This window comes from Panthera uncia (genome assembly GCF_023721935.1).
Source record: "Panthera uncia isolate 11264 chromosome B3 unlocalized genomic scaffold, Puncia_PCG_1.0 HiC_scaffold_2, whole genome shotgun sequence".
NCBI lineage: Eukaryota > Metazoa > Chordata > Mammalia > Carnivora > Felidae > Panthera > Panthera uncia.
Window position 1 is genome coordinate 270,290 of NW_026057583.1, and position 25,053 is coordinate 295,342.

A 25,053-nucleotide genomic window follows, 5' to 3' on the forward strand; every position below is an offset into this window, starting at 1 on the left:
CAGCAGTTGGATTTCTGTTCCCCAGGACCACTTGCAAACCAGTGTTCCCACATCTGAGTCCAGGATGATCCCCGGTCCAGATGCCCTAGGTTCCGGCATTGACATCAGGGAACTCTGTTGGTGCTATAGTCTTGGAATAGGCTGGCCCAGGTGTCTGGTCAGCCCAGGTGGCTGACATGGCCTTAACCTCCAGGATGATGGCCCCCTAGAACAGGCCAGTCCATTAGGTTCAGGGTAACCTGGAGAGCTAGGGCTGGACCCTTCTTCCTGCAGGAGAGAGGATGCTGTCAACATCGCCCCCTTGTCAGCCCTCCCCTCGATGTACCCGGGGCCACCTCACCTTCTGTAAGGTGTGGCGGGGGAGCTGGCTGCATGGGCCAAAGACAGGCCCATGGTCCTTGGTTGTAAGCCGCTCCAGCTGGGCACGGAGCTCCTGCTCCTCTTCAGGGACCACACGGAATGTGCCCACCTGGGCAGAGAGAAGTCAGGAACACACAGGGAGAGGCCCCCCCATCAGCCTGAGCAAGCCAGGTGAGTGGGCCTGCTCAGACCCTAAATTAGTACTTCCGTCCAAAGTCACTGCTAAGGCCTCCTCCCTTTGGGTGGGGTCACGGACCACTGGGAGGTTGTGTGGGTGAATGCCCTTAACCCTGAGCAGAGGAAACAATAGAGAAACAGAGAAGGATGTGGGCGGGGGGAGAGGGAAGGGGGTGGAGGAAGGAAGGTAGATGGAGGGGAGACCCAAGGCACAGGGGTACTCACCCCCTCTGACATGCTGCTTCTGGAAGTCTCAGAGGCGTCAGAAAAAGAAGGGCCCAGCTTCTGTCCTGGCCTCTCCAGGCAGCCTCCTCCCTAGACTGTAAGAGTCAAGTCTGCAGCGTTATGGAAAGACAGTTCTCTTACGTCTCAGAACAATGGATCTCCAACTTTTGAGTGCTGAAGAATCACCAGAGGAATCTGTTAGAAATGCAAGTGCCTGGGGCGCCTGAGTGGCTCAGTCGCTAAGCGTCTGATGGCTCAGGTCATGATTTCACAGTTTGTGAGTTTGAGCCCTGCATCGGGCTCTGTGCTGACAGCTCAGAGCCTGGAGCCTGCTTCGGATTCTGTGTCTCCCTCTCTCTCTGCCCTTCTCCCACTCATACTCTGTCTCTCTCAAATACAAATAAACATTAAAAATTTTTTTTTCTTTTTTAAATGCAGGTGCCTGAGCCCTGCCTTCTGTGATTCTGATTCAGGAGGTCCGGACTGGGGCAGGCCTAGGAATCGGCACTATATTTTCATGTAAAAAAAATTTTTTTTAATGTTTATTTATTTTTGAGAGAGAGAGAGCGCGAGCATGAGTGGGGGAGGGGCAGAGAGAGGGAGACACAGAATCCAAGCAGGTTCCAGGCTCCGAGCTGTCAGCACAGAGCCTGATGTGGGGCTCGAACCCACGGACCGCAAGATCATGACCTGAGTCGAAATCGGAAGCTCAACTGGCTGAGCCACCCAGGCGCCCCAGCAATCTGCATTTTAAAGCAGCGTCCCAGAGGACTCTGAAGAAAATGATCCTTGGGTTACACTTTGGGAAACTCTCCTTTGAGAAGGAATATATACAAAAATACCTCAAACCCTAGTTCTTAAGATGAGTTGGTCCAGCCAGGGAAAAAGTAGCCTTGGCTTCCATTCTGAAATTACATGACCACTGCAGGATAAGGCAATCCCTCCTGCTGGGTGTGGCCCTCTTTCTCCTGCCCAAAGGGGGATCCCAGAAACTTCCCAGCCTGGTGGTGGATGGCCCCTTCGGTGCATTCATGCTCTGCACGGGTGAGGACTAGTTACATAATCAAAATACCGGGTGTGTGTTCTGTTCTTTGTGATGCATTAAGTAGTTTCAAATCCATTATCTCAGGGCCAGAGCTGGTATTATTCCCCCCATTTTACACAGGAGGAAACAGACTCCAGGGAGAATAAGTGACTTGTTCACGATCACACAACCAGAAATAGCCAGGGATCAGGCTAAGCCCAGCTGTGACTTAACCGAGAGGCACGGAGAGGCAGCCTCTTGTGGCAAAAGTTGGACCTGGGTTCAAATTCTGTCTCTTCCACTTGCAGACTATGTGCTTTAACCTGAGTCTTGGTTGTCCCCTGTAAAAGGGAGATGGAAGGGTTATGAAGGTTACATTAAATGATGTACACAGAGGCGATGCGTGGCCACCGGAACAAATCTCATCCATTGTCCACAGGACAACCTGCTCAACCCACTGAGTATTTTTGGAGATAGCTCTCCTGTTCCCAGATTTCTTTTCCTTTCTTGCCTAAATACCCCAGGGCCTTGAAGGAGCCGTCACTGACCCGGTCCCCACTGGTCAGTTTTGTCACCTATTCACCACTGGTAAGTGGCAGAGGTAGGGCTTAAACCACTGCTGTAACATCTAAAGCTGAGAATCTCCAGGCAAACTCCCTAGGAGAATGGATGTCGCAGAAAACCCTTTAGGGCCAGAGAAACTTGGGTTGGAATCAGGAGTTGTCATTTACCACCTGTAAGACCTTCAGAAAGTTAGTTAACATTTCTGAGCCTCAGTTTCCTCATCTGCAAATTGGGGATACTAACTGTACCTATCAAATAGAGTTGTAATGACGATCCTATCGTTTCTGTAAGGTACGTAGCACGGTGAGTGTGTTGCTCTAAAACATAACTTCCCTTCCTTTTCTTAGCATCACACTGATCGTTGCTCTAGCGTGCCCAGAGAGGCTTGGGGGATCCCAGGGAATGTCTGAGGATCTCCCATTCCCTGCCTCTGCTGCTCCCCAGCCCTAGCCAGGGTAGGAAATCCACCAACAGGAACGAAATCTAAGCTTTCTCTCTGGCAAGTAGACTTCCAAATGTGTGGGCACAGAGATAGACTGCAATCCTTTGTGGCCTCACTTGGGTTTTTCTGGAACGGGAATAGAGAGTCTTATCAAATTGGAGCTTAGACAGGAGAGATAGTGACTGGATACCCCCAGCCAGTTAAGCAGATCATTAGGGCAAGACCTTAGATCCTAGAAATAGAGGGTTAAAGTCAATACTGCAATTCTTTTTTAAATAAGCCCAATCTAATTAATTTTGAGGTTTTAAAATACTGGCTTATGAACTGTATACCATGAAAAACCATTCATCACCATTCCACGTTGAGGCTGTTCCCTGCCATCTAGGGTTGCCGGATAAAACACAGAATGCCCAATTACATGTCAATTTCAGAGGCACAACAACTACTTATTCAGTGTAAGTACATCCCATGCAGTATATGGGACATACTTAAAAAAGAAGTATCTGTTGTTCCTCTGAAATTCACATTTAACAGGGTGTCCTGTCTTTTTATTTGCTAAATCTGCCATCAGGTTGATCTGGCACAACATGGAGAATGGCCAGTGGGTTTCAGTTTTACAGGCACCCCCCCCCCCCCCGACTCCTTACCCCAGTCCTGGGCTCCCTGGCCCAGCTAGACCCCTGCTACTGACTTACCTGCCAGGTCACCAGCTCCTCCTTAGGGCTACCTGGTGCCTGTGTCCTCCTCCTTCTCGGGGAGCCTGGAGGTTGCCTCCGCTGGGGGCGTGGTCTGGTCAGCAGGCTGGGATTAATGTGTCACAAGGAACTTCTCAAAGCCCACAGTTTCCTGTTAAATCAGGTTTACAGGGAGGCCCAGATAGGGGCAAGTGAGGCACCAGGGGGGAGAGGGGATCAGCCTGGGCTGAGCTGCAGCCACCTCAAAGCCCTCTTTTGTGTGCGTCTGCTCCTGAGTTCCTGCTCAGCCATGTGGAAGCCAGGCAGTGGGGGTGGGATGTGGGCCAGCCCCATTCCCTCCTCCTTGCCCTCTCTGTCTCTCGTTGCAGGGGTTCTGAGAAAGACATGCAAGAGAGAATTTTTTTTTGATGTTTATTTATTTTGAGGTGGGGAGGGACAGAGAGAGAAAGAGACAAATCCTAAGCAGACTCCGTCCTCAGCGCAGAGCCTGACATGGGGCGGGATCCCATGAATCAGGAGATCATGACCTGAGCTGAGATCAAGAGTCAGATGCTTAACCAACTGAGCCACCCCGCTGCCCCCGGATAGAGGGATATTTTAAATGTGACTGTGGATGCGGTGGCAGCGGTGGCAAAGCCAAGGCCTGTCACTCTTCCCCAGCCCAGCAGGACCTGGTGTGGTAGATGTCACTTGCACAGTGAGTGGGGTCAGTTGGGAAAGGTAGCTGGTTAAGGCAGAGTGGGACGAGGGCCAGACAGGCTGACCCGCCTTCTAGACAGTATGGCGGAGTGATAAGAGCCTGCTTCGGAATGTGACCGCCCACCTTTAAATCCTAACTCTGGCACCTTCTAGCTGTGAAAAGTGACTTCAGCACTCAGTGACTCAGTTTCCTCCTCCGAGAAGTAGGGATATAATTAGAGGACAGGCTCATGGCTTTAGTGAGGAAAAAAGTGCTTAGTTCAGTGCCTGGCACTTAGAAAATATAAATGCACAGTAAATGGTGGCAGTTACTCCAAATACGCAATCGGTGTGCATCTGGGTGGAGAGGACCCACATTATCCACCCCTCTGTAAAACAAGAAACCCCTCTGCTGCCCCTCAATAGGTGGCTTCCCAGTCTCTGCTTTGGTATTCCCCTGAGCGCGGCGGGCGGGGTGTGGTGGTGATCCCTTTAGAATATCCTTTCTCTGGGATTCCAAGGGCAGGGAGCCCCCCTGTTTTTACTACTGGAAAATTCGCCTTGTTTTAAAACTCATCCTTGGTCTGACCTCCAAGCGGGCTTCCATAATGTCATCCTGGGTCCTGATTTTGCCTCCTGGGGGTACCTGGGGCAGGGGTCAAGATCCCCAGAAATAGTTCTTGTTTTTCAACCCATTCCTACTTGGATAGGTTTGGGATCCCTTCACCCTTCTATGCCCTCTTCAGACATCCAGGGCCTTATGAGAGTGTCTCTGAGGGGTGGTCCCGGGGAGCAGTGCCTGACCCCCACTTGTCTCTCTAGACCCATTCCTCTAGAGCAGGCTGCAATACCTGGGGCTTGGATCTTGGGGTGCAGCTGAGGAACCTTGAGTCCTTTCCTTCCAACAGCCCCTTCCCTGGGCTCCTGCGCTGGCTACTGTCTGGCTTTGGGCTGTTTCCCTCCCAAAGTCTCCCTGGGACTGGGAGACTCATTTCTATCACTCTGCTTCCTGGCATCTAGTCCTGCACTGGCCAATACATAAGCCTCTAACCACAGGTAGTTTTTTAGCACCTGAAATCAGATAATGGCACGAAAGAACTGAATTGTAACTTTATTTTTTTTTAATTGTAAATTTAATTCACTTAAATTTAAAAGTGGATACCGGATGCAGTTATTGGAAAACTTTTAAGTATGTTTGGAAGAACTTAGGTGTGTGATTCTACTTCCTCAACTGTAAATTCTGTGATCAAGTATTTCTGATAAAAACTTAGAGTTCAACATGAGATGTGCTGTGCGTATAAAACACCTGCTGGTTGGGGAGCCTGGGTGGCTCAGTCAGCTGAGTGTCCAACTCCTGATTTTGGCTCAGGTTGTGATCGTAGGATGGTGGGATCGAGCCCCACGCCGGGCTCCGTGCTGAGCGTGGAGGAACCTGCTTAAGAGTCTCTCTCTCTCTCTCTCTCTCTCTCTCTCTCTCTCTGTCGGGGCGCCTAGGTGGCTCAGTCGGTTGAGTGTCTGACTTTGGCTCAGGTCATGATCTTGCGGTTCATGGGTTCAAGCCCTGCGTCGGGCCCTGTGCTGACAGCTCGGAGCCTGGAGCCCACTTCGGATTCTGTGTCTCCCTGTCTCTCTGCCCCACCCCTGCTCACCCTCTGTCTGTCTCTCTCAAAAGTGAAAAATAGGGGGCACCTGGGTGGCTCAGTCGATTGAGCGCCCGACTTCGGCTCAGGTCATGATCTCACGGTTCGTTGCGTCGGGCTCTGTGCTGACAGCTCAGAGCCTGGAGCCCATTTCAGATTCTGTGTCTCCCTCTCTCTCTGCCCCTCCCCTGTTCATGCTCTGTCTCTCTCTGTCTCAAAAATAAATAAATGTTAAAAAAAATTAAAAAAAAAAAGTGAAAAATAAACAACAAAAAAAAGAGTCTCTCTCCCTCAACCCCTCTCCCTGCTCACACGCACTCTCTAAAATAAATAAATTAGGTAGGTAAATAAATAAATAAAATACCTGCTGGATTTTGAAGATTAGGTACAAAAAAGAGTATAACATTTGTTATTATGGATTTTTACATGGCTTAGTGTTCTGACACAGTAATGCTTTGGATATATTGGGGTGAAGCTATATGAGTTCACTTCACTTGTTTCTCTTTTTTCGGTGCGGTTATTAGAAAACGTACAATTTTCTAGTTGCAAGTGTAATGGCTCCCATTATATTTGCGATGGACAGCGCTGGTCTAAACCTTACTACTTGAAATACAGCCTGTAGACCAACAGCATCAACATTATCTGGGAGCTTGTTAGAAATGCAGAGTGTGAGGTTCTTCTCCAGACAGGCTAAGTCAGAATGTGCATGTTCACAAGGAGCCCCTGGAGTGAGTCTACGCACACAAAAGTTTGAAAAGCACTGCCCGAGAGTTTCTGGCCCTCTCCCCCTTCCGCCTGTGGTCAACACCCTACCTTGCCTGACCTCTGACGTCCCATCAGCTCTGAGGATTTGTGGGGAAGTTGATTAAGTTGATTGAGGACCATCCTCTTCCTCTTTGGGGCAGGCCAATGGTGGCCCGGTTGGGGGTGCAGGAAGTGGAGAAAGGACAAAGAGGGGGGTATCCTAACCTGATTCTAGGCCTGGCCCTGTCTACTATGAGCCATGGACTGAGGCCACAATTTCGCTTAGGCCTCTGTTCGACACTTGCAAAATGGGGTTATGAGCCGAACTGTGTTTCCCCAAATTCAAGTATTGAAGTACTATCCCCCAAGGACTCCAGAATGTGAGTGTATTTAGGGACACCTGGGTGGCTCAGTCGGTGAAGCAGCCGACTTCAGCTCAGGTCATGATCTCGTGGTTCGTGGGTTCGAGCCTTGTGTGGGGCTCTGTGCTGACAGCTCGGAGCCTGGAGCCTGCTTCCCATTCCGGGTCTCCCTCTCTCTCTGCCCTTCCCTGCTCACGGTCCATCTCTCTGTCTCTCTCTCAAAAACAATCACTAAAAAAAAAAAAAAAAAAAAAAAAAAAAAAAAGAATGCGAGTGTATTTGGAGATAAGGCCTTTAAAGGGGGTAATTAAGGTAAAATGAGGTCAGCAGCGTGGGCCCTGATCTAATCTAATGTGACCGGTGCCCTTATAAGGAGAGGAAATTTGGACACAGTTACTGAGGGAAGACCGTGTGAACACACAAGGAGAAGACTGACCTCTACGAGCCGAGGAGAGAGGTCTCAGCGGAAACCAGTCCTGCTGACACCTTGATCTTGGATGTCTAACCTCCAGAATTGTGAGAGAATACATTCCTGTCATTTTAGCCACTCAGCCTGTAGTAGTACTTTGTTATGGCAGCTTTAGCAAACTAATCTAGATGTGATACTGGATTTTTTCCCGGGCACTTCACAGGGCGTGAGGTTCCTGGGAGATAAAAAGGGTGGGGGAGAGCTCAGGCTGCCCCACAGGAAGGAATCACAGTGGCCCCAGTGGCCTGTCAAAGCCAGGCGATGGGGTGCTTCACGAAGAACAGTCCTGTGCAGGGGCGCCTGGGTGGCTTGGTCGGTTAAGCGTCCGACTTCGGCTCAGGTCATGATCTCACGGTCCGTGAGTTCGAGCCCCGCGTCGGGCTCTGTGCTGACAGCTCAGAGCCTGGAGCCTGTTTCAGATTCTGTGTCTCCCTCTCTCTCTGCTCCTCACCTGTTCATGCTCTGTCTCTCTCTGTCTCAAAAATAAATAAACGTTAAAAAAAAAAAAATTAAAAAAAAAAGAACAGTCCTGTGCATGGAGAGCACTCGCGGGTTAACGGCGCAGCCCTGACAAAGGAGGGCCTGCACGCAGCTCTTCAGGAAGCTAGCAGGCCACAGGGCCCTTTTTAGGGAGCAGAGCCTTCTGTGGCACTATCTGCTGCTCACAGGCCTTCTCCTGCCTCTGCCTTGCACACTCCCCCCGCCCGGCCGAGTCACATTCATGTCTCGCTCCTGTGCTGGAACAATAGTGCCCTTGTGTGAGGGGAGACAGTGCCCTCATTGGCCCAGACACCTGTGCTGGCCATGTTGGCAGAAAACCGTGGGCTCCCTGGCTCTCCTCTGCCAGGCTGGGGGCAGGAAGAGAGGGGGCTCCAGTTTGCTGTGCCCCCTTTCTGTACTGTGACAGGCACCTTACCTGTGGTAGCTCATCCAGTCCTTCCAGATGTGAGGTAGGGGGTGTATTCCCCCGTTTTACAGAAGAGGGAACTAAGAGACAGAAAGATGGGGGCCCTGCCCAAAGCTGCACAGCCGGGAGTAGGTCCTGGTCACTCTAAAGCCCTCTCATCCTTCAACACACAAGGCTGTGCTCCCTCCTCCAGAAGGGAGAGCGACAGGTGTGACTGCCCAGGGAAGTCACTCCTGGCTCCTGGGGAAGGTGACATCACCTCGCTTTCCTGGGAGCAGCCCCGGGGGCAAGAGTCTGGCCACTGCCATTCCTGGGAGAGGGAGGACCCCAAGGAATGCCCTGGCATCAACTCCTTAGGGAAATGGGAAAACCCAAATCAAGGGACATTCTGTACCTTCCTTAAAGTTACCTGGTGGTAATGAGGGGTGGCTGAGTGCTCAGCATCCAGTTTTGGCCTAGGTCGTGATCTCACGGTGCGTGGGTTCAAGCCCAGCCTTGGGCTCTGTGCTGACAGCTCAGAGCCTGGAGCCTGCTTCAGATTCTGTGTCTCCCTGTCTCTCTCTCTGTCCCTCCCCTGCTCACGCTCTGTCTGTCTCTCTCAAAAATAAATCAACATAAAAAAAAAAAAAAAAAGATTTAGGGGTAAAGCTGAGGTCATCTGCTGGGAGTAAAAAAAGAGAAATGTTTGAAATCATCCTCACGAAGGCAGGATAAACTTACTAGGGAAGGTTGTGGAAGTGTTGAGGTCCCCTGGAGATTGGTTCCTATGGCTTCTCAGAGGTACCCATGGACACAGTCAAGAGAGTTCTCCAGCACAACCCAGAGGCCCACGTGTCCCTCCCATGGAGGGAAAGGCTGCCTTCAAACGGGCAGAGTCTGCCAGCTGGGTGGTTTGGAGGGACAGACGGGGGCGGGGGGGGCAAATGGAGGATATTGGCTAAAATGTGCTTTAAGTATTAAAGCTTGGAATTGAAGAGGGAGGACTGGGGGACAGTGAAGATCAGGGAATGAACAAGCAGGAGTAAATGAGCAAGCAAACTGACCAGATGGGATGTTGACATCTGAGTCGTGACTTGGGAGGTGGCACAGGATGGGCCCAAGAGCGTGAGTAGCTGAGGTGACGTGGGAGATGGGGACAGAAGCAAGCCGAGAGGCCCTTTGTGGGACACACACGCCACCCCTGTTCTGCAGCCAGGCAGATGGTTGTCTCCCTCTCCTCATCAAAGTGCAAAGATGGGGCCTCAAAGGGCAACTTCATTGATTATTTATTTATAAGCCAGAGCAGTCCACTAGATTCACCACTGGGCTGGGTTTTTTTGTTGTTGTCATAATTTCAGATTGACAGAATAGTTGCAAGAAGAGTACAAAAAACACCCATGTGCCTTTCGCCTGGATGTTAACATGTGACCACACTCGCTTTGTCATTCTCAGATACACTCCTTCCTTTTTCCTAAACCATTTTAGAGTAAGCTGGAGACCGGATGTCCCTCTTCTCCTGAATACTTCAGGATGTATTTCCAAAAAAACAAGGACATTCTCATAATTAACCACAGTACAACGAGCAGAGTCAGGAAATGAACATTGATCTATTACAATTAGATAATCTACAAACCTTAATCAAATACCACCAATTGTGAGAGGCCAGTTTTTAAGGTTTACTGTCCTCCCTCCTGGTCCTGTCTTCCAGGCCTCTGAGAAATAAGAGACTGAATAGGGGAAGAGAACTAACCTTATTATTATTTTTTAATGTTTATTTATTTATTTTGAGAGGAGGCAGGAGAGTGCCTGTGTGAGCGGAGGAGGGGCAGAGAAAGAAGGAGAGAGAATGTTAAGCAGGCTCCTTGCTGTCATCGCGGAGCCCACATGCAGGGCTTGATCCCACAACCCTGAAATCATGACATGAGCAGAAATCAAGAGTCAGGCGCTCAATGGGCTGAGCCACCCAGATGCCCCCCTTTGTTTGTTGTTTTGAACTTTTAAAGTGTTTTGTTTTTTTTAGTAACGTCTACTCCCAACGTGGGGTTCAAACTCACAACCCCAAGGTCAAGAGTTAGATGCTCTACCCACTGAGCCACCCGGGTACCCACTGTTTTGAACTTTTAATCTTCAAATGATTGCAAATTCAAAGGAAGCTTCAAGAGTAGTGATACATTTTTAAGCCAACATTTTGGTTTTGAAATGGAACATTTCATTGAGATAATTTTTTTAACTTTATTTATTTATTTTGAGAGAGAGAGAGAGAGAGAACGAGAGAGAGTGGGGGACGTGCAGAGAGACAGGGAGAGAGGGAGAATCCCAAGAAGGCTCCGCACGGTCAACGTGGAGTCCAACGCAGGGCTCAAACCCATGAACTGTGAGATCATGACCTGAGTGATAATCAAGAATTGGACACTTAACCGAATGGACCACCCAGGCGCCCCTCATTGAGATGATTTAAAACCATATTTTTCTAAGGGTGAGTTTCTGATTTTGCACGCAGTTAACAAATATCTGTGAAGCATTCTCTGTATGTCACTTTCCTAGACACTGAGGATGCACATAGTAAGCTGTTAAACCTCTGTCTTTGGAATTTCTCCAGGGTGGACTCAACTGGCTCTCCTTAACAATCCTGTGAACTGCCCGAGTAGCATTGTCTTTTTTTTTTTTTTTTGGCTAATTATCTTAACCATTTTATTTTTTTCTATCTTCACCATTTTTTTTAAAAAAAATTTTAACGTTTATTTGAGAGACAGAGAAAGACAGAGCATGAGCATGGGAGGGGCAGAGATAGGAGGAGACACGGAATCTGAAGCAGGCTCCAGGCTCCGAGCTGCCAGCACAGAGCTCGACTCGGGGCTCGAACTCACAAACCGCGAGATCATGACCTGAGCCGAAGTCAGATGCTTAACCCACTGAGCCCCCCAGGCGCCCCTATCTTCACCATTTTTAAGTGTACACTTCATAGTGTTAAGTGCACTCATGTTATTGTGAAACAGATCTCCAGAACTTTTTAAAGTTCATTTTATTTTGAGAGAGAGAGAGTGCGTGCACCCAGAGCAGGGGAGGGACAGAATCTTAAGCAGGCTCCACGCCCGCCCCACTCGGGCTCAATCCACGACCTTGAGATCATGACCTGAGCTGAAATCAGGAGTCGAAATCTTAAGGGAGCCACCCAGGCTCCCCTGGAACTTTTTCATCTTCCAAAACTGAAACTCTGTATCTATTAAACAATAATTCCCTTTTTGCCCCTCCACCCAGCCCTTGGTAAACATCACTCTACTTTTGTTTCTGTGAATTTCGCTCCTTTTGAGTATGATTCCACCCAGTATTTGTCTTTTTATGACTGATTTAACCTAGCATAATGTGCTTAGAGTTCCTCTAGGTTTTGTGGCAAATGACAGCATTTCCTCCCTTTTTAAGGCAGAAGATTATTCCATTGTGAGGATATACCACATTCTGTTTATATGTTCGCTGTCCATGAAGATATGGGTTGGTTCTGCCTCTTGACTATTGTGAACAATGCTGCTGCGAACACGGGTGTACAAAGGGTGAGACCCTGATTTCAATTCTTCTATCTATATACCCAAATGTGGGATTGCTGGAAGGAACTAACACTATGAAGTGTTTCTAAGTGCTAGTCTTTTTATACATACTACCTTGATTTTTCTCTCAAGCAATATTGCCCTTAAACCCAGACGACTGGAGCTCTTGGGCTGGGTGGGTGCCTTATTAACCACCTTCGTAGATGATGAGGAGCTCAAGAAACCTAGAAGGTGACGAGGTGCCTGGATGGCTCAGTTAAGTGTTGGAGTCTTGATCTCAGCTCATGTCTTGATCTCAGGGTTGTGAGTTCAAGCCCTGCGTTGGGCTCCGCCCTGGGCATGAAGCCTACTTTAAAAAGAAAAGAAACAAACAAACAAAAGAAACCTAGAGGGTGTACCCTAAGAAACCCATATGCCTTCCTTCAGACCACACTCTGGGTAGTTTTCCAAAACTCGTCCTTCCCAGGTCGACCCTCTCCAGGACAGGTCTAGTGTGCACAGCCATAGGCCCAGACAGCAGCCACCGGCAGCTCTAGGGAGGAGGCATGGTGTGAATCTTCAGGCTGTGTGTTTACATGCAAACATACGAAGCCCCTCAACACTTCAGGATCAAGTATCCTGAATGATAGGGGCCTCCATTTGTCCTTTTTCTCTGGACTCTTGCAAAAATATCAGTAGCCATAATGTTATTACACAAATGTGAACTATTGACAAGATCTGAAGAACATTTAGTTCCTCTATTGCAAACCTGTTTTGAATTGGCTGTATTTTCTAAACTCAGTTTGTCACTAGCTGCCCAGTGTAGGAGTCTAGTTGCTACTTAGTAAGGAAGCCTGCACCAGGGTGGGGAGTCTGTTCTTTTCCTTTGCATGTGTACCGCCCATTAGTGCTAATGGAAAACACAGATGATACATTCATGCAACCTGCAGAGAAAAGACCCTGAACTGTCAATGCCACCGGGTAGACACTGACGCAGGCAATTCAGTAAGTGCACCCTGGGATGCACAAATGGAGGGTCGAAAAGGTACATGAGCTTGTTTGACTACATGAACATACACATTTGTGGCTGTATAGCCCAGTCCCATAAGCAGCCTGGGAAGGAGGTTTTGTGGGGAGATGAGGTAAAGTCGTCTTGTTTCCTTGGCAAGCTAAAATGATTCCTTTCAGGAATAATCTTCCAAATCAGCTGCTTATTACACATATTACAGATCGATATTGGGCCAGGAATGTAGTAGAAGTAAAACTTGCTTGAGAAGGGTCATAAGCAAGGAGCAGCCTTGGACAGCTAAGAGGCATCATTCTTTTCCAGCAGCTATGTTTCCTCCAGGACTGGCCAACTAGACCCATCCCATCCTGACTGGGGGTCAGGCTCCAGACTGAATGCCCCTGATCTTAGCGTTCCTTCCCATGCCACCCCACAGGAACCTCACATTTGGTAAGTCCAAATCTGAGGCCTCGTCATCATCACCCCCGCCCCCCTCCCCAAACCTGCACCTTTCCCTGTGTTCCCTGTATCAGTTCCCTGGCAGTGGCAACCCACCCCCACCTGTCACTCAAGGCTGAATATTCCTCAGCTCCTCCCACATCTCCCCCAAGCCCTTGTGCTCATTCAGCTCGCTGGATTTGCTAATCTCTTTCACATGCTTTTCGCTCAATTCTGCATGTCCCCACTGCAACCTCCTATTTCCAGGACAATTTATAGCGCCGAAAACGTCCAGCCTTCAGTCCCTCTCATCCCCATCATCTTTTCTGAAGTCTCTGCGGCACTCACCTACCAGAGATACTTTTCTACAATGTGAATACAATCACACCCTTCCACTTCAGCTGTTCCCCCACTACCCTAGATGTGAAAAGGACTTCCGAGCGTCTGCTTTCCCACCCCCACCCCAAGTATTAGCCAGGGGCTCGCTTGTTGCTGTCAGGCCCTTTGCACAAATTTCTTCACCCTATTTTCTTTTAAACGTTTATTTATTTGGCGGGGGGGGGGGGGGGGGGGGGGGGGGGGGCACAGAGAGGGAAAGTGAGAATTCCAAGCTGGCTCCCTGCTATCAGCGCAAAGCCCAAATGGGGGTCTTGATCTCAGGAACTGTGAACCATGACCTGAGCAGAAACCAAGACTCGGACACGTAACTGACTGAGCCACCCAGGCACCCTGGCTTCTTCAAACTAAGAATCGATCCTCCTCTCCGTTGCTCTTAGTTTTACTGTTTTTTGTTTTGTTTTTAGTGTTTATTTTTGAGAGAGACTGACAGAACGTGAGTGGGGAAGGATGGAGAGAGAGAGGGAGACACAATCTGAAACAGGTTCCAGTCTTTGAGCTGTCAGCACAGAGCCAGACTCCGGGACTCCAACTCAGGAATGGCTAGATCATGACCTAGGTCATGAAGCTTAACCAACTGAGCCACCCAGGCGCCCCACTACTGTTGGTTATTTATTTAACAAATATTTACTGAACATCTACTACTTTGCCAGGCTATGCCCTAAACGCTCAGGTTTTGGAATGGGAAGAACAAAAAGCCGCCTGGCCACGTGGCATTTACATATTAGGGATTACAGGCACCTCCCCAGCACAAGGAATGGGAGACCTTCATCTGCCCTCCGCCTTCGGAGGGCTCCCCACATTTGACCTGTGGGGGCCATCCCTTGATTTGGCCCCTATCTCACTGACTCTTTCCCTAACAGTCCACGAGAACGGCTTGACGGGTCTACACCACCCTCCGTCTACGTACAGGCCACACTGCGCATGCTCTCTGCGGTCCTGAGCGCGAGTTTGCAAGCTACGCCTACCCGAGGCTGGGAGTGGGAACTTCCGAGCACCCCACACCCCTTCTGCCTTAATGGTACACCCCACGCGCGTGCGCCCGGGCAGCGGAAATAAGCCTTGGGGGGCGGGGCCTGTTGTGTCTCGTGACGGAAGTGTGACGGCGTCCCGCCGCGCGGGCTTTTTGGAAGTTCGCAGCAGCGGTGGAGCTGAGGTAACAACGCCGAGGGGGCTCGCTGCCCGGGCCGTGGGACCCTGCGCCGGGGTAGGGGAGCGGGTGCGCGAGGGCGGGAGGGCTGCCGTTCCGAGCTGGCGTTCTGGTGTTTTCTCTGGGGTGTTTCCCGCCGCGTCTTTCGGTTTCCGCGGCTCCCTCCCCCCGGCCGTGCTACCCTCTCCGCGCTCGTCTTCGATTCTTCGCTCTCCGTCAGGGTTCAGCTCCTGCGCCCGAGAAACGTAACCCCATTCCGCCTCTAGCTCAGTCACGGTCGGCATGGCCAGCTGCCTCGCTCAGGGGTTTCTATTTTGTGGTTACGTGGTGCTGTCGGGGTTTCTGTTTGTGGTTACGTGGTGCTCTCGGGGAAGCCCCGGCGCGAAACCCGGCGCGTCTCCTTGCAGGGGCCGCTAAGCTCGGCGCCTCTGGGCGAGGGGTGTGCCGGGCGCACCGGCGCTGCGCAGCCGCCTGCTAGTTACTCATCTCTGGTGGTCGGCCGAATTTAGCAAAATGCACCTGCTGGGATAGGTTGATTTCAGCATATTCCGCTTCTGGCTGCGCGTCTCTCTTGGTCAGTATGTCCTTCGTGCATTTTCTCTGCCCACCCCGGGCTCTAACCGGGGTAAGGGGGTCGGAGCAGGCGATCTGGGGGTCTGGAGCTGGGCAGACCTAGGCTTTATTTCTGCCTCTTCCACTGCTGGCCTTTTAACCTTGGGGCGATTACTTTATGCCTCCAAATTCTAAAAGACGTTCATCTAAATTGGGGCTGATAACACCTACTCGACAGGGTTGGTATGAGGGTCAAATTAGCGGGTCTTGGGACTCGTAGGGAGTTCAGTGACTCATTCAGCAAATAATTTATCGGGAGCCTGTTATAAGGCAGGTACCGGTGTTGAAATACTGGAGGTTCACTGGTAAACAAAGCCAGACATGGCCCCCTGGCCTCCTGGAGTTCATAGTCAAGGGGGAGATACAGTCCTTAAGCTAGCATTAGAAATACGACTTTGTTTATTTTTTTAAATTTACGTTTTTTTTTTTTTTTTAATATTTTTATTTATTTTCGAGACAGAGCATGAGCAGGGGAGGGGCAGAGAGAGGGAGACACAGAATCCGAAACTGGCTCCAGGGTCTGAGCTGTCAGCACAGAGCCCGACGTGGGGCTCGAACTCACGGACTGTGAGATCATGACCCGAGCTGAAGTCAGACGCTTAACCGACTGAGCCACCCAGGCGCCCCTAGAAATACGACTTTAAAGGTGTGGTGATGGGGACGTAGTAGGATTCTCGCACAGAGAGTCATGACCCCGAGGCTTTTCTTTCCAGGAAGCGACTTTATTTCTGTTGGCACTGTGCAGTTGGGTTCCAACCCGAAGAACTGAGCCCCGAACTTCCCGTGGTGTAGTTTTTTTTTTTTTTTTTTTTCTTAAATACGTTTTCTATTTCTTTGTCTCCCGTACATGGTAACACACACAAACATGTCGTCTGATTAAGTAGTCTCAGTACATAAGATCAGGAGGGATGTTGTCACGTAGGTGCATAGCCAGGTTACCTTGAAGTTTTTTGTTTTTTCTTTTCTCTCATCTTTTTTTCCTCTCCTTAGGGAAGGGACCCTAAGGAGAGAAGAGAAATGGCTGTTGCCTTCAAAGGATGTAGTAGGGGAGTGTTTAACCTAGACGGAGCTTCTGGGGAAGTGTAGATTGAGCTGAGCTCTGAAGGATTTGTAGGAATTAAAAGATTAGAGGGCAGGGGATGAAAGGAGGGGTATGTATGTGAGTTCCAGACAGAAAAACATCTATAAGGGCCTGTGGCAGGAGAACTTGGGATTTGAAGGACTGAAGGCAATTCAGTGTGGCTAGAGTATATAGGGATTAAGGGTAGAGTTAGGTGTGGGCCAGACCCTGCAGGACTTTTTTTTTATCCTGACTTCAGGATATGGGACTGATAGGAGAGAAGATGGCTGAAGAGTTTTAAGGTGAGGATGGAGATGGAGTTTCAGCTGCATTAACAAAAAGATTAATTGCTGTGTGGGGGACAAGTTAGGAAGCTTTTGTCGTAGTTCAGGTGAGAGGTGGTGGTGACTTTGGAGTGATGTGGGAGTAGTGGATCTCAGAAGTAGACAGATTTGAGAGGTGATTAGGGGTTCACATTGACAGGACTTGGTAGTGGATGTGGAGGAGGACGGTGGAATTGTCACGCCCCTGTGTGTCCCTTTTTATTTATTTATTTAAAAAAAAAATTTTTTTTTAACGTTTATTTATTTTTGAGACAGGGAGAGACAGAGCATGAATGGGGGAGGGACAGAGAGAGAGAGGGAGACACAGAATCGGAAGCAGGCTCCAGGCTCCGAGCCATCAGCCCAGAGCCCGACGCAGGGCTCGAACCCGCGGACCGCGAGATCGTGACCTGAGTGAAATCGGACGCTGAACCGATTGAGCCACCCAGGCGCCCCTCTTATTTATTATTTTTGAGAGAGAGTGCGCATGCGCACACGCGGAGGGAGAGAGAGAGAGAGAGACCGACACAGAATCTGAAGCAGGCTCCAGACTCTGAGCTGTCCGCACGGAGCCTGACGCAGGGTTGAATCCTTGAACTAACTGTGAGATCATGACCTGAGCCGAAGTCAGGATGCTTAACTGACTGAGCCACCCAGGCGCCCCCTCTCTCTCCCTACTTTAATCTACATGCTTGATACCAGATTGTTCCCTCAAAACCTTTGTCAGTCTTAAACCGGCAGAATCTGAATCAGGCAGATTCTCTTTTGCTCCAGAATTTTTGATTGCTGTCTATTATTTACAGAATAAAAGCTAAATCCCTTAAACCTGGCATTGAAGATCTTGTACAGTTTATTCCCAGTCTGTCTTTCTAGCCATCCTATTCACTGTTCCTCTACTTCAACTCTGTACCTCAGGCAGTTTACTCATTTTCCCCAAATAAGTTTTTCAAATTCTCATATAAAGGTCTTTCTTCATGTCATTCTCCTTGCCAGTAGTGTATAGAGTATGCCATCTGGTTATCTTGACTACCTAATTTAATCTCTCTTTTTTTTTTTTTTTTTAATTTTTTTTTTTCCAACGTTTGTTTATTTTTGGGACAGAGAGAGACAGAGCATGAACGGGGGAGGGACAGAGAGAGAGGGAGACACAGAATCGGAAACAGGCTCCAGGCTCTGAGCCATCAGCCCAGAGCCTGACGCAGGGCTCAAACTCACGGATCGTGAGATTGTGACCTGGCTGAAGTCGGACGCTTAACCGACTGCGCCACCCAGGCGCCCCCCTAATTTAATCTCTTGAGTTCCAGTTCAAGCTTTCCTCTGCTGGGATGCCTTCTTGATGTTTGAGCACACATTTATTTCATTAGTCTTGTTAACTTCTTTTTTTTTTTTTTTCAATTTTTTTAAATGTTTTTATTTTTGACAGAGAGAGAGAGAGGGAGACACAGAATTCGAAGTAGGCTCCAGGCTCCGAGCTGTCAGCATAGAGCCCGATGCGGGGCTCAAACTCACGGACTGTGAGACCATGACCTGAGCCAAAGTTGGACGCTCAACCGACTGAGCCACCCAGGCACCCCAGTCTTGTTAAACTTCTTACTAGTTTTCATACCATTTCATTGGCACTTTGCCTTTATAGTGTTTTTGATTTATTCATTTGTGAAATATTATTATATGCTTGTAATAATATTCTTGTGTGTATATTTATAATTTATCACACTATTAAGTGCTAGCTTTGTTCTAGGCAGTGTGCTGGGTAGATGCTAAAAAAATTAAAATGGGCAAAAATTCTGAAACCACTTGATTAGAATACAAGTTTATAATACAGAAATTCCAGGGAATTTTCCAAATTATTTTGGTTTGGATGAAAATCACCTACTCATACTGGTTAGTAGCCCTTAACCTATGGAGTACCTGCTGTGTACACTCCTGATAATGTATAAAGTACTCCGTTAACAGGGAGGGAAGGAAGGAAAACAGTCAAGCTTGTTTCCTTGTGGAAGTTTCATCCAGCTCTGACACTTTTCCCTTACAGTTCCCTCATAGAGCAACAATGGACCAGAAAATATTATCTCTAGCAGGAGAAAAAACAGCAGACAAACTGCAGGAATTGCTTCAGGCTGTGAAAGAAGATGATGTAAGTATTAAGCATGTTCTGCTATAAAGCAAATGTCAAGCATGATGACAAATTCAAAGAACATGTTAGAAAAATTACTCTGCCACTTTACCTCCTACTCACCTTAGGAAACAAGGATTTTTTGATAAATGTTAAGAAATGGGGAGAGGAATAAAATAGACAATCGAAGGGCTTTGTATACAACTATATAGCGTTTAAGTATTTATGCAATTATATATAAATATATACACACACATACAATACATATGTACATACGTACAAATTAGGGTACTTTTAAGGTTCTTAGAACAATCCTAACGAAGGTAATATCCTGATTATAGTTTTTGATGTGACATTTTGCCTACTGATGCTTCTTTATTAATATTTTCCCCTAAAAAAGATAAATTCATAAGCAGTACGATATTTTGAAATTCTTTTTTTTTTATTTTTATTTTCTAACATTCATTTTTGAGAGTGAGAGAGACAGAGTATGAGCGGGGGAGGGGCAGAGAGAGAAGGGAGACACAGAATCCAAAGCAGGCTCCAGGTTCCGAGCTGTCAGCACAGGGCCCGACGCAGGGCTTGAATTCACGGATTGCGAGATCATGACCTGAGCTGAAGTCGGACGTTTAACCGACTGAGCCACCCAGGTGCTCCAAATATTTTGAGATTCTTATGTGAATCTTCTTACTCTCCTGATACACTTCTCCTTTTTGCATAATATGTGTTCTTAGCTTATTCATATTCGTGTATGGAAAGGAATCCCTCCTTAACGTTAACCTTAAGTATTAAGTATATATGTCTAAACGAGTTAAGACTTTGTGTATTATGTTTTTAAAGGAATTTTTGCATGCCTGTGTTGTGGTACATTGTAATTTCTGTTAAAATGTGACACTAATTGGGAACTGAGGTAGGGGTGGGCTCTGTTTTGTTTTGTTTTTTTTAATTAACAAAAGCAGGACTGCTTTTGTAGCAGCTTTTTGAGACAACCCATTGCATGAGTTGCAGCTTGAGTTATTCTGTAGACATTAAGATTTGGTTAAAACCAACTTTTAATTAGTTTATTGATTTAGAACTTATGTTTTATATGCTTTTGAACTCGAAGAGGCCTTAACATTAACCATAATAAGCAAACATAAGAACTAGAACAAAATTCATGATATAAATAGATGCTGTGAATTACTTCTCTGATTCTTGCTTATCCCTAGAAAAGATCTCTGTCTTTTGGCTTTTGTAAAGATGAAATGAGTTAATGCATGTAAACCATCTAATAGACACTGAATAATTTTTTTTTTAATGTTTATTTTTGAGAGAGAGGGAGAGACACAGCGTGTGAGCGGGGCAGGGGCAGAGAGAGGGAGACACAGAATCCAAAATAGGCTTCAGGCTCTGAGCTGTCAGCACAGAGCCCGATGCAGGGCTCGAACTCATGAACCACGAGATCATAACCTGAGCCGAAGTCGGAAGCTCAACCGACTGAGGCACCCCGCACTGAATAATTGTTAGCAAAATTCCTTCACTGACACGGACACAGTCTTCTGAACATTTCTGTTTTGTTAACATTTGCCTTAAAAGTTTAATACCTCAAACTGGACAAAATTTCTCTTATTTTTCCATTAATGCAGAATCAACTTTTTGGCCATAATATCATACTGTTGTCTCATTGGTTTTATAAGCAACTAAAATCCCAACTCATTTTTGCGGATGTTGGTATTAGGCTAATTTTCTTCATCTCTGAATTTTTGTAGTTAGTTTTTAGAACCCACATATAAAATTATATACTTATATCTTAATTATCTTTTAAAATTAATTGCATTTTGCTCTATCAAGATCTTTTTGTATCTTGATTCTGTTGACCAGTGTAGTAGTCATCTTTTTATATCCTCTACAAATTTGTTAAGTATTCCAGCAATATATACATTCAGTTTATTTAATGCCCATAGAAGATATGCTTAGAGTAAAAAATTATAAAACACATAAAGAAGTCCATGACAAGAGGGGCACCTGGATGGCTCAGTTGGTTAAGTGTCTGACTCTCAGTTTTGGCTCAGGTCATGATCTCATGATTTTGTGAGTTTGAGTCCTTCATCAGGCTCTGTGCTGACAGCGTGGTGCCTGCTTGGGATTTTCTCTCTATTCCTCTCTCTCTGCCCCTCCACTGCTCATGCTATCTTTGTCTCTCTCAAAAAAAAAAAAAAAAAAAAAAAAAAAAGTCCATGACAAGAAAGACTGACATATCCAGCAATTGGAAAATTCACATTGAAGGATTTAGAGAATAGAGGGGAATCTAAAAGGTACTCTAGAGTACACAAATATTTGGGGTGCCTAGGTGGCATTCAACTCTTGATTTTAGCTCAGGTCATGATCCTCCAGGGTCATGGGATTGAGCCCCATGTCATGGCTCACACTCAGTGCAGAACCTGTTTAAGATTTCTCTCTCTCCTTGCCCCCCCCTCCACTCACACATTCTCTCTAAAATAAAAAATATATATATTTCATGTAAATATTTAATGTGATTTTTAACATACTCAAATATGTAAATGAAGAAATAGAATTCATAAAATAAGAAGGGATAGATTTGGAAAACAGAAAACTTCTAGAAATGGAAACCTTGACAGTTAGCAGTGGACTAAACACTGCTGAAGAGGAAATTAGTGAAGTGGATTACAGACCTGGGGATACCTCAACAAAGCAAAGATTTTAAAGAGATGGAAAATATGAATAGTATTTAAAATATGTGGAGAATACTTTAATAAAAGAATACATCTTTGGGGCCGGCTGACTTAGTTGGTGGAGCCTGTGACTTGATCTCAGGGTTGTGAGTTTAAGCTCCACATATGGTGTAGAGATTGCTTAAAAAAAAAAAAAAAAAAATTTTTTTTTTTCTTTTTTTTTTTTAAGCGAGAGGGTGCAGGTGAGTGGGGGCAAAGAGAGAATGAATCCCACAAGGGGCAGAGAGAAAGAAGTGGGGCTTACCTGCGGCTTATGTTTTACTTGAAGCGGGGCTTGAGCTCACCTGATGTGGAACTCAAACTCATGAACTGTGAGATAATCACCTCAGCCAAAGTCAGATGCTTAATGACTGAGCCACCCAGGCACCCAAAAAATAAAATATTATTACAATTTTTTTTTAAGTTTATTATTTTGAGAGCATGTGAGCAGGGCAGGGACAGAGACAGAAGGGAGGGAGAGAATCCCAAGCAGGCTCTGCACAGCCTGACACAGGTTCTGAACTGCGAGATCATGACCTGAGCTGAAATCAAATCAAGAGTCAGACGTTTAACTGACTGAGGCACGTAGGCCTCCCTACCCCTGTCCAAAATCAAAATCTTAAAAAAAAAAAAAAAAAATATATATATATATATTATATATATATATATATATAATGTATATATATATCTCTTTTTAAACATGTAGATTTGTGTCATGTACTAAAGCACAAAGAAAACATTGATAGGTCTCATAAGGTAGAAGAAATATATAACCACCCTCTTTGGTCACAATTCAGTAAAACTAGAAATCAGAAATGAAATAAATACAGATTTTCTACTGGGAAATAAAATACCTTTTAAACAATTTTTGGGTAAAAAGGGATATGACAACAGAAATTATAGGATTTCTAAAAAGATAGTGAAAATACTACATATCAGAATCCATGGAATACTTTTAAAAATCACCTAAGTCAATTAAAAGGAAATAAATGAATTAAATTATCAAAAAGCAGTAAACAAGAGCACAAAGAAAGTACTAAAATAAAAATGGAAACTAATCAAGTAGATCAAATTATTTATACATCAAAATCCTGATTCCTTGAAAAATTAGACAAAACCATTGACTAATCAAGAAAGCAATGTGGTAAACCCAAATGTACAAAATAAGAAATGAGAAGGGGAAAATAACTATTAATAAAGAGAGAATGTCAAAAAAATAGTAAGAGACTACTTCATACATATCTATGCAAATAAATTTGAAAATCTAGAGGAAATGGATAATTAAGAATAGACAGTTTAATAAAATTGACCCAATTTGAGATGGAAAGCTTAACTGGAACCAATTTCCATAGAAGGAAGAGTTAATCAAACAGTTAAGTCACACAAAAATACCAGGCCCAGATAATTTCACAGGGAACTTCTACCAAACATAGAAATCAGAAGTTAGAGATAGTCTCAGTGCTACATAATTTGTTTGATAGCGTATATAATACATAAGGATCTGTACATACATAAGGAAAACTTGTAGATGCTTTTATAAAGTGTAACACTGAACCCTAAATTTGATAAAGATAGCATATTTTCACTTACAAATATTGATGCAAAAACCTTAAATGCTAGAGGACAGAGTCTAATACCAGATTAAAAAAAAATACACGATGACCAAATGGAGTTTATACCAAGAATACAAGGTTGGTTCAGTAATAGAAAGTATATTACCACAAAGACCATGTGATTATCTTCAGAAATTAGAGACAGCCTTTGACAAAATCCAGCACTCATTCCTAGTAAAAACTCTTGAGAAAATAGGAGTGGGTGGCTTTTTCCTTAATAAGATAAAATACATGTATAGATCCGAAAGTCAGCATCCTGTTTTTCTTTATCTTTTTTCTTTTTAAGTTTTTATTTAAATTTCAGTTAGTTAACATACAGTGCAATATTGGTTTCTGGAGAATTCAAGTTAGCATCTTAATGGGAAACCCTGGAGGCATTGATGCTAAGATCAGGCACCAGGCTGTATGCCTACTCTCTCCATCACTATTTAACATTGTTCTGGTCTGTTAGCCAATGCAATTAGTCTAGAGAAAACAATGACGCATAAAAATAGAAAAAATATGTAAAACCACGTGTCTTTGTAGATACCATAATAGTACACCTGGAAAATCCTGAAGAATCCATGATCAAACCATCTACAACAAGAGCTAGGTAGCAGAATATAAAATTGTGTAAAAATCAGTAGCATTTTTTTTAAGTTTATTTATTTTGAGAGAGAAAGTGCAAGTAGAGGAGGGGCAGAGAGAGAGAATCCCAAGCAGGCTCTGCACTGTCATGTGGAGCTCAGTGCAGAGCTCAAATCCATGAACCCTGAGATCATGACCTGAACCAAAGTCGGACACTTAACTGATATAATCATCCGGGCATCTCTCAATAGCGTTTCATACACATAAAAACAAAGCTCATATAGAAAAATAAGAATAGCTAGGAAAACACTGAAATGGAAGATATCTGAGGAAGGACTAGCCCTACTGGACAGTGAACATACCAAAAACCCTCTGTAATGAAGAATGTGGTATTGGTGCATGAGAGGAAAACAGATAATGGAATAACAAAGTCTCAAAATAGACCCAACACATAAAATCTAGTCTATTATAAGGTGGTATCCCAAATAATTGGGGCAAAGATCCTATTTAATAAATAGTGTTGGGACAACTAGTTAGCCATTTAGGAAAAATAGATAAAATTAGATGTATTCTACATACACTGTTCAAGAATAAGCTCCACAATCAGAGGTCTAAATGTAAAAACCAAACCTAAATATTAGAAGAAAACGTGGGTGAATTCCTCTTTTGAACTGTAGTGCAGAGAAAGCTTTTCTAGGATTCAAAATCTGGATACCTTAAAAGGTTGATAAATTTATCTACATATCTATAAAATTTACATGACCAAAAATACCATACACAATCAAAACACAAATGACAAATTGGGAGAAGATATTTGCAGTTTTCACAGATAAAGGGTTAATATTCCTAATTCATAAATAACTTACAATAATTGAAGGAGAAGAAAAGTAAAAAAATCCTATTAAAAAGAGCAAAAGGAGTATAGAGGATAATCACAATGACATAAAAATGACCATAACATAAGAAAGGATGCTCGACCTCACTCATAAGAGAAAATTCAAGTAAAACCATTACTACCTGTCAGTAGGAAAAATTGAACAGCTTGTCTGTACACTCTTGCCGAGACCAGGGAAGCAGTCACTCATACGTTGCTGGTAGGAATGCAAACACAGTGAGACTGTGATTAGAATCTGGTTAGAGGGATAGATAACAAATAAACCCTGAACTTTTTTTTAAGATTTTATTTTTTAGCAATCTCTTTACCCAATGTGGGGGCTTGAACTCACAATCCCGAGATCAAGGTTCACATGCTATAGCAACTGAGCCAGCCAGCCAGGTGC

General features: G+C 45.5%; 1 protein-coding gene across 4 annotated transcripts in view; it reads left to right on the forward strand.

The window, feature by feature from the left end:
• FANCI (FA complementation group I) overlaps positions 1-25,053 on the forward strand; it is a 102,734-nt gene that overhangs the window by 335 nt on the left and 77,346 nt on the right. For 2 of the 4 annotated variants that reach the window (XM_049614260.1, XM_049614261.1), the window contains exon 2: positions 18,802-18,903. In XM_049614260.1, the coding sequence (XP_049470217.1) occupies positions 18,802-18,903 (102 nt within the window). Of the gene's footprint in view, positions 1-14,707; positions 14,835-18,801; positions 18,904-25,053 lie in introns of those variants that run through there. The other 2 variants (XM_049614263.1, XM_049614262.1) reach the window with 2 other exon arrangements.